The 13804-nt window shown below is 34.8% G+C and overlaps 1 protein-coding gene across 3 annotated transcripts in view; it reads right to left on the bottom strand.

Annotated features, from left to right (window-relative positions):
• Nucleotides 1-13804, bottom strand: part of ANKIB1 (ankyrin repeat and IBR domain containing 1) — a 97776-nt gene that overhangs the window by 18929 nt on the left and 65043 nt on the right. For all 3 annotated transcript variants that reach the window (XM_075492805.1, XM_075492806.1, XM_075492807.1), the window contains exons 5-9: nt 11464-11581; nt 8024-8232; nt 5666-5754; nt 3768-3912; nt 2181-2347 (exon numbers count right to left, since the gene is read on the bottom strand). In XM_075492805.1, the coding sequence (XP_075348920.1) occupies nt 2181-2347; nt 3768-3912; nt 5666-5754; nt 8024-8232; nt 11464-11581 (728 nt within the window). The remainder of the gene's footprint in view (nt 1-2180; nt 2348-3767; nt 3913-5665; nt 5755-8023; nt 8233-11463; nt 11582-13804) is intronic.

The following is a 13804-nucleotide window of genomic DNA, read 5'->3' as shown; positions in this document are numbered from 1 at the left end:
CAGTTTTCATTTGCACTACATTTAAATATCTCAGAATGCTTTTTCAGAAAGGGAATAGAATTTTGTGTTTGTCACAACAGATTACGTTTTGTTGAAGGCACTGTTGTGGCGGGTAATGAAAAATAAGTAAATTCTAAGGAACTCTGTATTTAAAAGGAACATTCCTACTTCCACATTAAAAAAAAAAAAAGAAGGAAATTGCTCAATAGACTCAAGAGAATTTTCTTGCTTTTATGAGCAGGAAGGCTACAGACCTGAAAAAAGCATGTGATTATCTAGGGGTTGGTTGGGGTTTTCTGATACATAAATTCCAAAGAATCTCATACTAAATGCAGTATCAATTGCTATTATAATGTCTAAGCTGTAGATTACCCGGGTAAAACTTGCAGAACTGACATAAGTATGGAACTGTGGGATATGTTGATTGAACTTTAAAGATTTAAAGGAAGCTGCCTTTAAGCATACAGTAATGATGAAAACCCTCTGAACTGAGAATACCCTTTCTTTTTCTCCAGAGGAACTCATTCATGCAGGGGGTTTTCTACTGTAAAACTAATATGTCTGTTCTCAGCAAATGGTTCTGATTTATAGTACTGCAGAACGCTTTGGTTGCTAGCAGAACTTTCTTGCCATTGCTGAAACTCTTCATTCACTTTTGTGGGGATGAAAAAAGGCCTTGGAAAGGCCTTCTTGGACATTTTGCTGCTAGAACAAGGTCTTTTTCAAGACCTTAACTGTATATGCTTGTGCATTATCTCAAAGCATTAACATAAAAAGAACATTCAGAAATATTATCAGGCAACATAAAAAAGACATTTCTCATAAAAATTAGGCACTTGGAGGACATTTTCACACTCAGAGGACATTCTGGGGAGCTAGTACATTCAGCCCATGTAAAGGAAGGAAAAGCTGCCAATATCTGAAGGACCGTGTCAATATTACACGAAAGTGGTCTCAAGCTCTGTCCTTTGGGTTAACGGAAAAATTGATTCTCTGTCTGCAATCAGAAGCAAGGATGAGAAGATGGTACCTTCTTGTGGAATAGTACTAAGGTATGTTATATGTTCACATTTTCTGGTTTCTTTCCACAGGATTTGTTTCTTTCAGAGTTCTCCATCCATTGTGAACAACCTCTTCCCAACAAGTTCTGTTTTCTGGCTTTTGTGGTTGTTTCATTATGTCTACTTTCCTCTTGTTCCTTCTTCCTTTGCATTCATATGGGGAAAGAACTAAGATCAGAAGCATCTTTCATTAAAAGTCTTACAATATTTGGAATCAGCAGATTATTCAGGAACTCTTCTTCTTGCATCATGGTTTCCATTGAAAAATGAAAAGAAGGATTACTCAGCTTGTCTGAATGTCTACACTTTGGTTGACCCTTTTTGATTTTCCAACAGCGAAAAGGATGTCCCACTACAATAGTCATAAATTGTCAGTCTGATAATTTCAAGGAACTAGGAAAGGGCTTTGCTCTGCACTTCACAAAACTATCCCACCACTTTTTTGCTTTTGTTGATACTGCTGTTGTCCTTTCCTTGGAAGTGCAGAAGACAGGCAATCTCAGGGATGTTTTTTAAATATCTTATGGCTTTTTACTCCTTCTTGAGCTTGTATTCATCTTAAGACTCAACAGAAGATAACATAAAGAAAAAGTGCTGATCCTAAAGTGAAACAATGATTGGAGTGATCCTGCAAACAGAATAGCTATGTACAAAGCAAAAGGTCCTTCATAGCCCTGTTTAAACTCCAGCTTCTTTGACGTGATTCTACCAAAATTCAGAAAGAGCTAAAATTGCTGATTTTCTGCGCTACAATTCAGAATGTGCCATGTTTCAACTATACTGCAACTATCCAGAGCAGACACAAAACTCCCTCCACCAATATCCCGCTTCTCCTCTGTCCCCTCAGAACAGAACGTCACAACACTCCATACTGCTGTTTTACACCTAACAGAGCCAATAGTGAGTAAGACAGTATTATAAACCTTTGCTGTGCTCCAAAACACTAAAATATTTGTGCACATGAGGTTATTTAGTGCATGGATACACGATAGTACAGTCATATACCATCCCATACAAATTTTTGTTGCATGCTTGGTGCTAAGTGGGACTTCGTAATTAATCCCTGGAATAGCAGTGACTGTGAGTTTATGTAGCCATAGATAAGTTTCTAGTACTAACCAGCAGAAAAGATGTCCTTTTCCACAATCTACAGCAGGGGCTTTTAGCATAGGGAAGCTAAGTGTATCTGATCCTGTTGAATTTGATCCTTGTCTTGTTAGCCTTACTGCTCTTTCACAGCCCGCTATAGGACACCATTTAATAGCAGGATTATTTTCAACAAAGGCCTGGAGGAAAAAAAAAGGAAAAAAGGAAAACATTTTACCACATAAGATCAGATTTCATCATTGATATAAAACAATCTATATTCATAATCTTCCTTTGAAGGACCAAAGCCAAAAAGCATAAGGGCAATCTTGTAGCTACTTTGATAGGCTTTTTAAAATAGTTATAAAAAGGGAATCATTTAATCTCCACCTTAAAATGGTTGGTTTTTTCTTTTTTGAAATAACAACAGTACTCCAGACTTATGCTAAATGCAAATGACTTACATCCCAAACAATACATTCAATGTGTGCAAATCAGTTCCCTTGTGATATGGCTTACTGTAAACTTCTACTATATATGCACTGGCAATACACTCATTAACAGAACTGACTCTCGTAGTTGAAAAGAATTAAAAGCTTATTGATTAAAACAAAAATCCCATAATATATCCCACCTGCAATAAACTTGAAATCAGAACTAGGCTAACTCAGGAATTTACCTCCAATCTTTTTTTGGTTAATGTAGCAGGCCTTCTTTTGTAAAACTTACATCTAATAAATGAGGAGGAAAAGGAACTTTCACTACTTTGCTTCAAACCTATGCTGATCACCAGCCACTTGAAATATGAAGATGTAAAAGATTAATCAGATCTGGTCATTTAATTTGCATCTTCCTGTGTAAGACACTGTTACTGTGTATTAAAGAGACTTGTCACACAGAGAAAGTATTGTATTGTAAACAAAAAAATATTTCTCTACTTTCTTTTGCCCTGCCACCACTGATAAAGTAGCACATTATCTCAAAGACTAGTTCATTACTACACTAGTATAAAAGAAAAAAGGTGAATTAAAAGATTGCTTTTAAAAACAAGTTGCAATGATGTCAATAAACATTAAAAACATCAAAGAGGAAAACCAAATCAAGGTTTTCCTACTTCTCTTCCTATATATAGCAATCATATCAAACATTGGATGGGAAAAAAAAAAATTAAGTAATTCACTGGTACTAATGAATTTTTAAAATGGAAACAGGTACTATTCCTGAATGTAAACAGTCTCTTGGTAATAAAAATAATCCAAAAGCTCTTAAAAGTTTTAGATTGCCAACACAAACAAGTCTGGCTGATTAAAAGCTACATATCACCTGTTACGAACATTAGTTTGATCAAAACATTTTATTAATACTGCATTAAGTTACACATTATGGAAGTATTGCATTTGTGCTTAAGGAATAAATATAATGTTCTTTCTTCTTCTCAGTGTTATATCGAACATTGATATTACGGCATATAAGACAGCCAATAATTCAGTGTACATATTATTTTATGAACTTCTACTTGCAAAGTTACAGATATATTGCAGCATTTCACATAGAAGTTGTAAGTTATTTTTTATAAAATGAAATACAGTTCAAGAGTACAGGAACAGTTTGATAATTTACCTTAATGTCAAATTGAAGGTATCTTTTGTCCATCTCCTTGGAAACCACACTTTCTATGATGTCTACAGGCACAAGCTGGAAACAATCATATGCTGGGCAAAAAATGTTGTGAGCTTCACCCTCCTGAATTTTCAGATTCAAAAATCTGCCAGAATTTTGTCAATCAGTATTTGTGAATAAAAAGTAAAAATTAAAAGGCTGCTGAATACTTTATACTAGGTTCACAGATATTCACATTAATAATTTTTTAAACAAAGAATAGGAAGTATCCCTTTCTGCTCAAAAGGGCTACAGATTTGATGAAAAGCATAATTAAAAAAAAATAAAAGAACACTGTCATGGTTCAAAAGTGAGTACCATCAGATATGCTTAGCCCTGTGTGTTTGTGGTTTCCATCCTTGCCATTTATCAGAGACAGCTATGCAATGTTTAATTAAACTGAGCATTACTTCTGACTTAAATCAGAAATGGGACATGTAAGTGTAATTAATCTAGGAAATAATTAATTTGATATGCAATTAATTTTTACAACTGTGCTAGTCAAAACAGGTCTGCTCTTGGAAACAAATTTCTAAATGGAGACCTTTATAGTCCCTAAGCACTAGAATGCAAGACAGAACGAGCTCAGAAATCTGCTGAAAGCTGGACTTTAACTCACAGTGCACAATGTTGCTTAGCTTAAAAGCTGTTATTTATTAATCTGATACCAAGGATGATACTCATCTCATCTAACTTCAATCATCTAAAGGACAGGCAGCTATTCTAAGTTAGTCACCTGGGATCCTTTAATAGTTAAGGTGGAGAGACTTGCCAATTCACTCCATCTTAGATTCGTATCTTAGAATGGGATAACTCAGTCCTGGCTATGCTCCAAGTAATTGAGAAATGGCTGGCTCAGAAAGATGAATCCCACCCTAGATATTCCACCGCCAACACTTGCTTGACATTGAACTGTAGCTCTGAGTGCGTGCACAAATCGCAGTACACATAGTCCAGCACCCAAATTAGAAGCATCATGTCAAGCCAGTGATCTCTTGGTAACTTCTACATCACTGCGTAACAATTTGCAAGACAACAGAAACATGACTATTACTTTTCTTGCCACTGAAAAGAATTGCCTTCTAAATGCTCGTATAGAAGAGAAAGTGCTCTTCCTTAACATAGGAGGAATGGGTTCATATAAATTGGGCTGATCTGCAGTAGGACTAGCTGTGCTGATACGACACTATAACAAGACACTATAGTGGTACAGTTCAAGTAGTACAATCTCCTGAATGGGGACAAAGATGAATATAAAGGCACTGCATACAGATATAATTATTCCTGGGAAGTATGATTAATATTTATACTAGCATAATTATCCATGTCTGAGTTTTTTACTAGCACGACTATTTTGACATTAAAAAAAATTACGTAGTAGTGAAAGCATTACACTAGTAGAACTTCTAAGCTAAATCTACTCCTCAGTTATTAACCCTCAACATAAGAAAGCATTTTAATTGCTTTTCTGACTGGAAATGGATTTACAATGCCTAAGTTTAGCATGCTAAACTAAGAGATGGAATTAAGCATGTGCTTAATTTAGAAAGTGTAAACCCCAACACCGCCAACACCACACACACACTGAGTAAATCAAGAGTAGGCTCTTCTATTTACACACAGGCTTGAAACATTTGCTTAAGAGTTTTGCTGAATCAGGACCAAAACAAACATTATGTAAACCTAAAACAGTTGATGGCCACTTTGAGTGACAACTTAAATATTCAATAGGGTCAAACCAGCAACTCTTTGAAACCCAAACAGTACTTTAACATTAGCTGCTTATGGTCTCTGTCCTTTCCTCTTCAAAATAGCAAGTATGAAAGTTTTTCAAAAGATAGAAAAGTACATATACTCACGCCTCCCAGCATGCTCTGCAGAAGTCATGTCCACAAGGCATATCCACTGGGTCTTCAAACACAGAAATATTACACATACAAATGTCACACTGTAGATGAAAAAAATACTGCTGATTAAGAAATACCCTAAAGCTTTTCATACTGTTAGCAGGACATGTTATGTTGGAAAATCTCGGCAAAAATTTAATGTGCTTAGTAGGGGGAAAAAATCTAACTGTAACCAGAAAAAAAGTTATTTAAGCTATAAAAACAGAAATGGGAAAGATTAGGTATCTCTGTTCCTATACCTCTCTATCCAACCAGCACATTTTGGGGTGCCTTCCACCATGTCCTCCAGCTCAGTAAGTACTTCACCCTGCAGAGCGCTGGGACCTCAGAGCTGGAGTTCTAGGGACAAAAGGGACCTGAATTTTTCATCAGCTTCAGAGGCAGCCAGAAATGAAGTTTGGAGATGACAGAGGCTACAGGAAAAGTTTAGCATCTCACACAACCAGATCTAAATCAAGGTGGAGCAATTTGGTTGTGCAACAACAGCAACAATTTTATGTAATGATCTACATAAATACTATTTTTGAGGCTTTTGATCAAAATAAAGAGTAAGTTAAGTTACAAATATTCCAACAGAAGATACCACTGCTGAATTTTATACAACCAGATACTATAGAAAAAATAACATTGAATATTGAGACCTTTACTCTGAAAACATTTAAAGCATAGGGATGAAACTGCTCATTGTTTGTGGTTAGGCATGAAAATAAATATTCATGTTCTTCAAGGAGTACAAACAGATTTTTCTTTCCATTGGAACAAAGATTCCATGAAAATTTAGTTCAACTTTCAGTACATTAGATAGTACATAGATACACATTTTTAAAAAGTTAGCCTATGGTAAGTTGCTTTTTAAAAGCACTTGTGTTACAGCCAAAACAAAATCAACCAAAAAAGTCAGCCTTTAAACTGCAAAACTCAATGAAGACATTTATTGTTGTTTCAGTCATTTCACCTTATTGTCTTGCCAAAATTAAATATTTTAGAAGTTGACAATGCATCAAAAACATTCACTATTAAATTTATATGAGTTTTCAATTTTGTTTAAAATGTAACTTTAAAATAAGGAATTTCAGGAAGACCTCAGTTCAAAATATCAAGTACAGAATATTTACTGGAACAGTTTTAATTATAAGATAGGATGTAAATGCAAAATCTGAAAAGGAGCTTTATAGTTTGCGGTTTTATTTTATCTATTCCTTTTAGTTTTCATTTTCCTGTCAAAATGAGAGACTTCAGAAAAATATGTATTATTTCATAAACAACATTTTGAAAATATTATTTTGATAGCTCTTTGTAAGATTTTTAAACAAACAAGAATCCTGAATGTATAACTCTGGATGTGGATTTAGATACACTAGATCTAGAATGGCAATCATTATCCAAACCTGCATTCCTGGCTTATGGACCATCAATGAAAAACAAAACACAATGTAAAACTGAAGACATGTAACCTTTCATTACACATTTTAATTAGGAAATATTCCTGGACAATATTTAACTGCTAAGGTAAATAAATGTACAATAATATTATTCCTTCTGTATAGCTTCTTTTTCAGCATTTTACAATTAAAGAAATAAAAGACTTCTATGCAGGAATGCAAAATCTTAATTTTAATATGAGATCTAGAGATGATCCATTTGCAAGACTGCATATAATATTCTAGAAAAATGCTTAGGTCATGGAACAAAAGTTTTATAATGCTGCAGCTGCGGATTATTAAAAAGAGAACTCTGTCTTCCAGAAGAACCACACTGATTTGAATGAAAGGCGCTTTCATATTTCAAGTTTGCAATAGCCTTGTAAACTGCTTGAAGCAGCCCACACATAGTAAAAGTAATTATAAGCTTACAGTACATTAGTGGGCTGACATTTCAAAATGCAGACAAAGAGAATTTTGTTTTCTAAAGAAAAATTTTTCAAAAGGCAGGGTTCACAGCATTGAGTACATTCAGGGAAATGGATACAATGAAAGTGAACATCTTGATAAGTATGAGGCGAGAAGAGAAGCTCAAAAGAGCCAAATGCACTGATGTGACTGTAGCTGGCTAAAATGCTATTTTGTGAGTGACAGCCAAGGTGAAAACAGAGTGCTTTAAAATTAGCCAGATGCTCAATTGTGTTATTATATAGAAGGTTTAAGGTGTCAACTTCTCTGTTCACCACTTTTGGAAAGAGAAACACTTTGCACTTTTACAAACTTATTTTCAGAATGAGATGACAACGCAGCTCTCCTGTCCACGTAGGTGTGCTGTGTTTAGAAATAAGCTCTTTTGCCCTGCTAGTTTCAGATCTATTTATAAACTTACCACAGTTGTCTCAATGTCTCCTGGTGAGGGGCTGATTTCATCAGGGGAAGTTACAGAAGAGCGAGTAGTGCGTGGAGTTCGTGGAGAAGGGAGTGTATCCCATGCGTTGTATCCACTTGGAGGGGGAGTTGGCATCTGAACCCCTGAACGCTGGCAGCAGCTCTCCGGATTAGACATCCATGCTTCAAGTAACTTCTCCCTGTCCCAGTCTTCAATAAATATACAGATACAGAAAATTATGCAGCTGACAATGTTTAAAATATATTTTGTAACTGTACCCTCAAAAGAATATATAAACACTAAGCTAAAAAATTTACAAATAAATAAATATTATAAAGTGTAAGTGAATGGAACTTTAGACATTAAATTGGACAGAACACATTCCAAGATAATACATAATGCAATGTATTTATGTAAATAATTGCATCGCAAGCATGTCCTTTCCCTGTAACATCAGTCTTAAATAAAATTATTTTTATTATTTATTTACAGCAATTGTAGTAGCTAGGAGACTCAATCAGAAACCAGAACTGCAGTGACTTGCAAAGACAGACCAGATTTTCGTTTTCCCTTTCTATGAAAAAAGTAATTGTTCAATATGGATTTACTTTTACCTGTTGTGTTTTTTTAAGAAGATGAAGCCAAGTGCTACAAACGAAGGAAGAAGACTAAGATACAACTCGATTACAAAAAGATTTATAATCTAATGAGTTACCAGTCTTTATATATGCATATGAGTGATGTATTTCTGGGGAAAAAAAAAGAAACACCCCACCTGATTGCAAAAAATATTTCATATATTCTTACTACATTTTTTATTCTATAATTGTTACTGAATGCTTTATTTTTATTCATACTTAACATTGCCCATTTATATACAAAAAAGAACTAGTGAAACAAATTCTATGATGTATGAAGACCTTTAAATCAAATCTTTCTTAATCATGGTTTGCAATGTTTTCTGTTTCTGATTCCTAAGAGTAATACTACAGATATCTTAATAGTGATTTTTTCTATTAAAAATACTTTAAAGTTCTCATTTAAATATAAATCTATTAAATTCCTCTATGGATTTGAATCTAAAACCACCCAACACTATGCACAGATCAGATGAACTAGAATTTCAGAAGAAAAGAGAAATTTCCCAATTTTTTCCTATTGCTTTAAAGTTTGGGTTTTTTTAAATGTTAGGTACTCCCACTGGAAACTCAATGTTATTAACCAAAGATCTGTGTTATGCTAAGATACAGATAAAATTTGCTAAAAGTTTTCTTGAGCTCCTTTGTTTGTACTGTATCTTTAAAATTACCCAGGGTTAAGACATGCTACTAAATGGATTCCACCGTGTTTTATTCACTAACTTATGAGTTTTAGTAAAATATGAGGTAGTTATATTTGCTGAATTGCCTCTCTCTTATCCTGAAATCAACTGCTGTATAATGAACTAGAAGAGAAATAGGAACAATGTTGAAAAAACACTTGTAGAAAAACTGTAAAGTTATTTATTTTCTGCCATAGTAACATTTTTTTATCTTGGCTCTAACTCTGCATACTTTTGTCTCTTAGTTAAAAAAAAAAAAAAAAAGAAAAGAAAAATACACTCTTAACTCTTACAGCCTGTGTCAGTAAATTGATATAGTTGTACGATAAAGCAAAGTTTGTCAGATTAAATATTACATGTCTGTAAACCATTAAAAGTAGTACATAAGAATGATCTTTCCAATAATTTAAAACATGCTTTTCATATATTAATTGTGAACTAAGTTAAGATTTCACATTATTCTTTTATGAATTTCAAGATTAAATAAAAAAACATTACAGTTTGGCATTTGACGTTCTTCAGTTGTCTAAGCCTTTGTAAATAGCTCAGTTATTCCCGTTTCTAGGCTGAACCAATTCTATGTCTTCACTTCAAATAAAATAAATTCTGTTTGAATAATTTCCAGTGTATTACTACAGCTACAGGCAAAATAGTTGACTTTCTCATGACTTGCAAATCGTCTGTGCTTCTTTCTCCGCACTGGCCAATTGCATTAAGTTACCGCTACATCACTAAGGCAACATCAGTAGAATGACCTTTCCAACACAGACTGATTTCTTCTCAACTTTCAACTCCTGCTTGCTAGATGCTGGCAGACATTTCTCCACTGTTTACATCAACCTCACTGCTTTTGGACTTATTACAGACTGTGCTACAAGTCTGAACAGTATTGCCATAATTTTCTTCTTCAAAATATCTGCACAGGTTACAGAATCTGCCTACCCACTTAGTCAAATATTTAGTAATATTTAGCCTTAATGAGAGTATTCTGAGAATCCAAAATACATTATAAGAATTAAACAAATAATCAATGTTTAAAAAACATACATGCAAAGACTGTGCCTTAAATATCATCAAACTGGCACAAGTTTATGTTGACTAAATTCAATGTTAAAAGGAATAGAAATACCAACTATTGAAAATAATGTAAAAGAGATGAGTTTCAGGTACCATACCTCCTCAAGAAAGTCTGCCAAATGTTGTGGGTTTAAAATAATATTTTCCTATTTCAGTTTTCCCTCTCCCTTTTATTTTCACAAGGAGCCCACAAAAATAATAGGGTATGAAAGCTTAATCCAGCAATATGGTGATGAGCATGCAAACCATTAACTGCCTGAGTAGTTCCTTTGGCATATAGTAACAATGCAGATGCTTCAGTAAGCGTAAGTTTTGAATCACTGAATCAAAGCCTAAAGCTTCTACTGAGTTTAGAGAGATACTTTTGTCTGGAGCAAACACTCGGAATTCAGTATATCCCCATTCTAACAATCCCAGTTTAAATTACACGACAAGAGCACAGAATGATTTCAGTGAAATTAAACTAGTTACAGATATACACATGGAAAAGTATACCCTGTATTAAAAGAGTAACTATAAAAATCCTTCAAAGGACATATACTCATATACTTTAAACCCCAAGGCAATTTCCAACCATTTATTACAATGGTCAGACGGCTTTTATTGGAAAGAAAAAAACCAAACAAACAAAAAACACCCAAACATTTGATCCAGTTTTATACACAAATATATAGTGGCAGAAAACCAATGGTCTCACAAAAATAGGTACAAAGAATTTGACTTTTTTGACACATAAAACCATGGAAGTTCTACTTCTGTGTCTCTCACTAAAATAGGAAAGCTCTGTTTCTCCACGCTGCTTAAGTTAAAATGTCTTCCATTATAATTCCTAGTTTGAATCACTTTCCTATCAGCTTCCCTGTCTGCCTCAATACTTTCTGACATACTGCAGCTGTACTTCTTTCTGAAGTACTGCGTGAACTGTTTCCTGGTATTTGATTAACCCTTACTTCTCTTTTACTTGGAAATAAAAAGTAAACATACAACTGCAATTTTGATTTTGCTGAAAACAGTTTCTTTAGTCCTTAAGGTTTTGGATTACCATGTGCCCGAAGTAGAGCTTCTGCAGTAAAGAGTGGGGCTTGGAGCATGTCAGCAGATTCCACAATCAGCATATCCTTAAGCCTTCGCAGGTCCTGAAGTCTTAGCCCCTCATATGGCTTTGAGAAGAAGAAGAAAGACAATTTATGTCTAGTAGTATTTTCCAGTTAGTCTCTAATTCCATATTAAAATGAAAACATACAAAGCACTTTTACTGATCATCATGTCAACTGTGATGTATTATGTGACAAAATTTATTCATTGTGCAGACCAATGATCGCGCAAAGTTATATGGAAACCGTAATTTTACAATTTTTATACTATGATCTTTGTACATTTCAAAATCTAAAAGACAATATCTCTAGAGTTCTCCCTTATAGTTGGAGGCCATGTTCAAACGATGAACTAGCCTATCATTGACTCTCTCTCAAAAAAAAGCTAGATTTTCACAGAATCCAGCTGAATTTTGAAGTGATTAAAACTCAAATATTGTGGCATAGGTATGAGAATGCATGACTAGATTTGAACTAATGATTTCAGGGGCGAGCGAGAGAAAGGACAGGCTAACATATGTTTTATATAGATCCTCTGACACTAACTTTATACATGAATTGAGACCTGTTGATGTTGAATTGATCTGGAGGAGGATACTTTGCAACATTAGATAGTTACATTTGTGAACTGAATTTGTGATATTTGCTGCAACATTTGTGAACTGAATCAGGTACAAGTCTTTTGAGGCAGTATCAACCCTCACTGAAATGGAGAAGTCAGTCATGAATAGGATAGATAAGATATGCAGTTAGAGGTTCACAGAAACACAGAATGGTTGAGGTTGGAAGGGACCTGTGGATGTCATTTGGTCCAACCCTCCTGCTCAAGCAGGGTCACCTAGAGCCAGCTGCTCAGGACCATGTCCAGATGGCTTTTGAATATCTCCAAGGTTGGGGATTCATTGTACATGAAGATATCAAAATTCTCTTTGAGAAACAGTGGCCAACTCTGATAGCTCTACACAGTCAGAGCAGATCATCCAGCTGCCTTCCTGGTCCGGAGCTCCATCCCCTTATTATAGTGTTAAAAAAAGGTCAGATTAGAAAAACAAAGAGGCAGTAATTTTAGGATTCTGAATTAGCTCCAACCAAGATACTGGAGATGCATACACTTGTTTTGCAGACTCCTTTTTAAAACTAAGAAAAGAAGAACATGACAGCAAATAATATATTTGTTAGTGTTGCATAGGGAAAATGCCCAAAAGGTAGAAAGAGAAAAACAAGTGGGAGGATATGTACAGAGAATGGATACAGAAAGGGTATGCAAAAAAATTATTCTTACATGTGCTGGTTTTATTTATATAAAGGATAGCTAACAAAAGATTTAAAGCATTTGACATAGAACTGATATGTGCTCAGGACTAATTGGGAACCTGGCCACCAAATGGCAATTGTCTTCATCAATGCGGAGAAGAAAGGACATAGAGCAGCAGCGATAACAGATAACCACAGTTAAGACCACGCATCATCATTATTTGCTACCTATATTTTGATTTTATGTAGAACATAGTCCAGGACCCTCCAGTGCTAGATAATATGCACACACATGCATGCATACATACACAGACACGAAGCAAAAGACTAGTTCTGTCTTTGGAAGTTTACAGTCTAAGTAAAAGTCTACTGTGTGCATAACCCTTTGAGGATAACAAGCAGAAGGTGTAAGAGATGGGGAGAAATGGATACCTGGGCTTCTAAATAATTTTATTCTTTTGAGACACCTACTCTAAAAACATAACGTGCTTCCTACATTCTAGATATCATAATAAACTCTATAACATGGATCTAAAACCATAACTGACTCCCACAAGGACCTCTTCTGTAAGCTAGTCAGTAATATAAACAGAAACTTCGATATTAGAAACTTTGTGATTGGCAAGAGTAACGGTGCCACAACTCTGCACTGGGTCTTTGTCATTTTTGAGAAAGCAAGAAAAGCAGAAGAGAAATGGACTGTGAGTGTCCTGACCTTTATCTTGATTGCCCAAGTTCAGGGAGTTTCTGTATGTCCTTCCATTGCTGATCATGCATGACTCAGTAAAGGACAATCTGGACGTTAATGGCTTGCACTGAAATAAATCTGGGCCACTTGATTCATAGCATGCTGGAATTTGACTGACCTACTTAATTTCTTACAAAAGAGATCATTTATAAAAACATGTCAGAGAGACAGGGATACAAACAGCTGGGTGCCTGAATGATTAGAACTGCATGAATATGCTGCAAAAAAATGGAAGCAAGGAGTAAAATGTCTTGACTGAATCTGACCTGCAATTTGAATTGCAATTG

This window comes from Mycteria americana, chromosome 2 (genome assembly GCF_035582795.1).
Source record: "Mycteria americana isolate JAX WOST 10 ecotype Jacksonville Zoo and Gardens chromosome 2, USCA_MyAme_1.0, whole genome shotgun sequence".
Taxonomy (NCBI): Eukaryota; Metazoa; Chordata; class Aves; order Ciconiiformes; family Ciconiidae; genus Mycteria; species Mycteria americana.
This window is presented reverse-complemented; position numbering and strand designations above follow the sequence as displayed.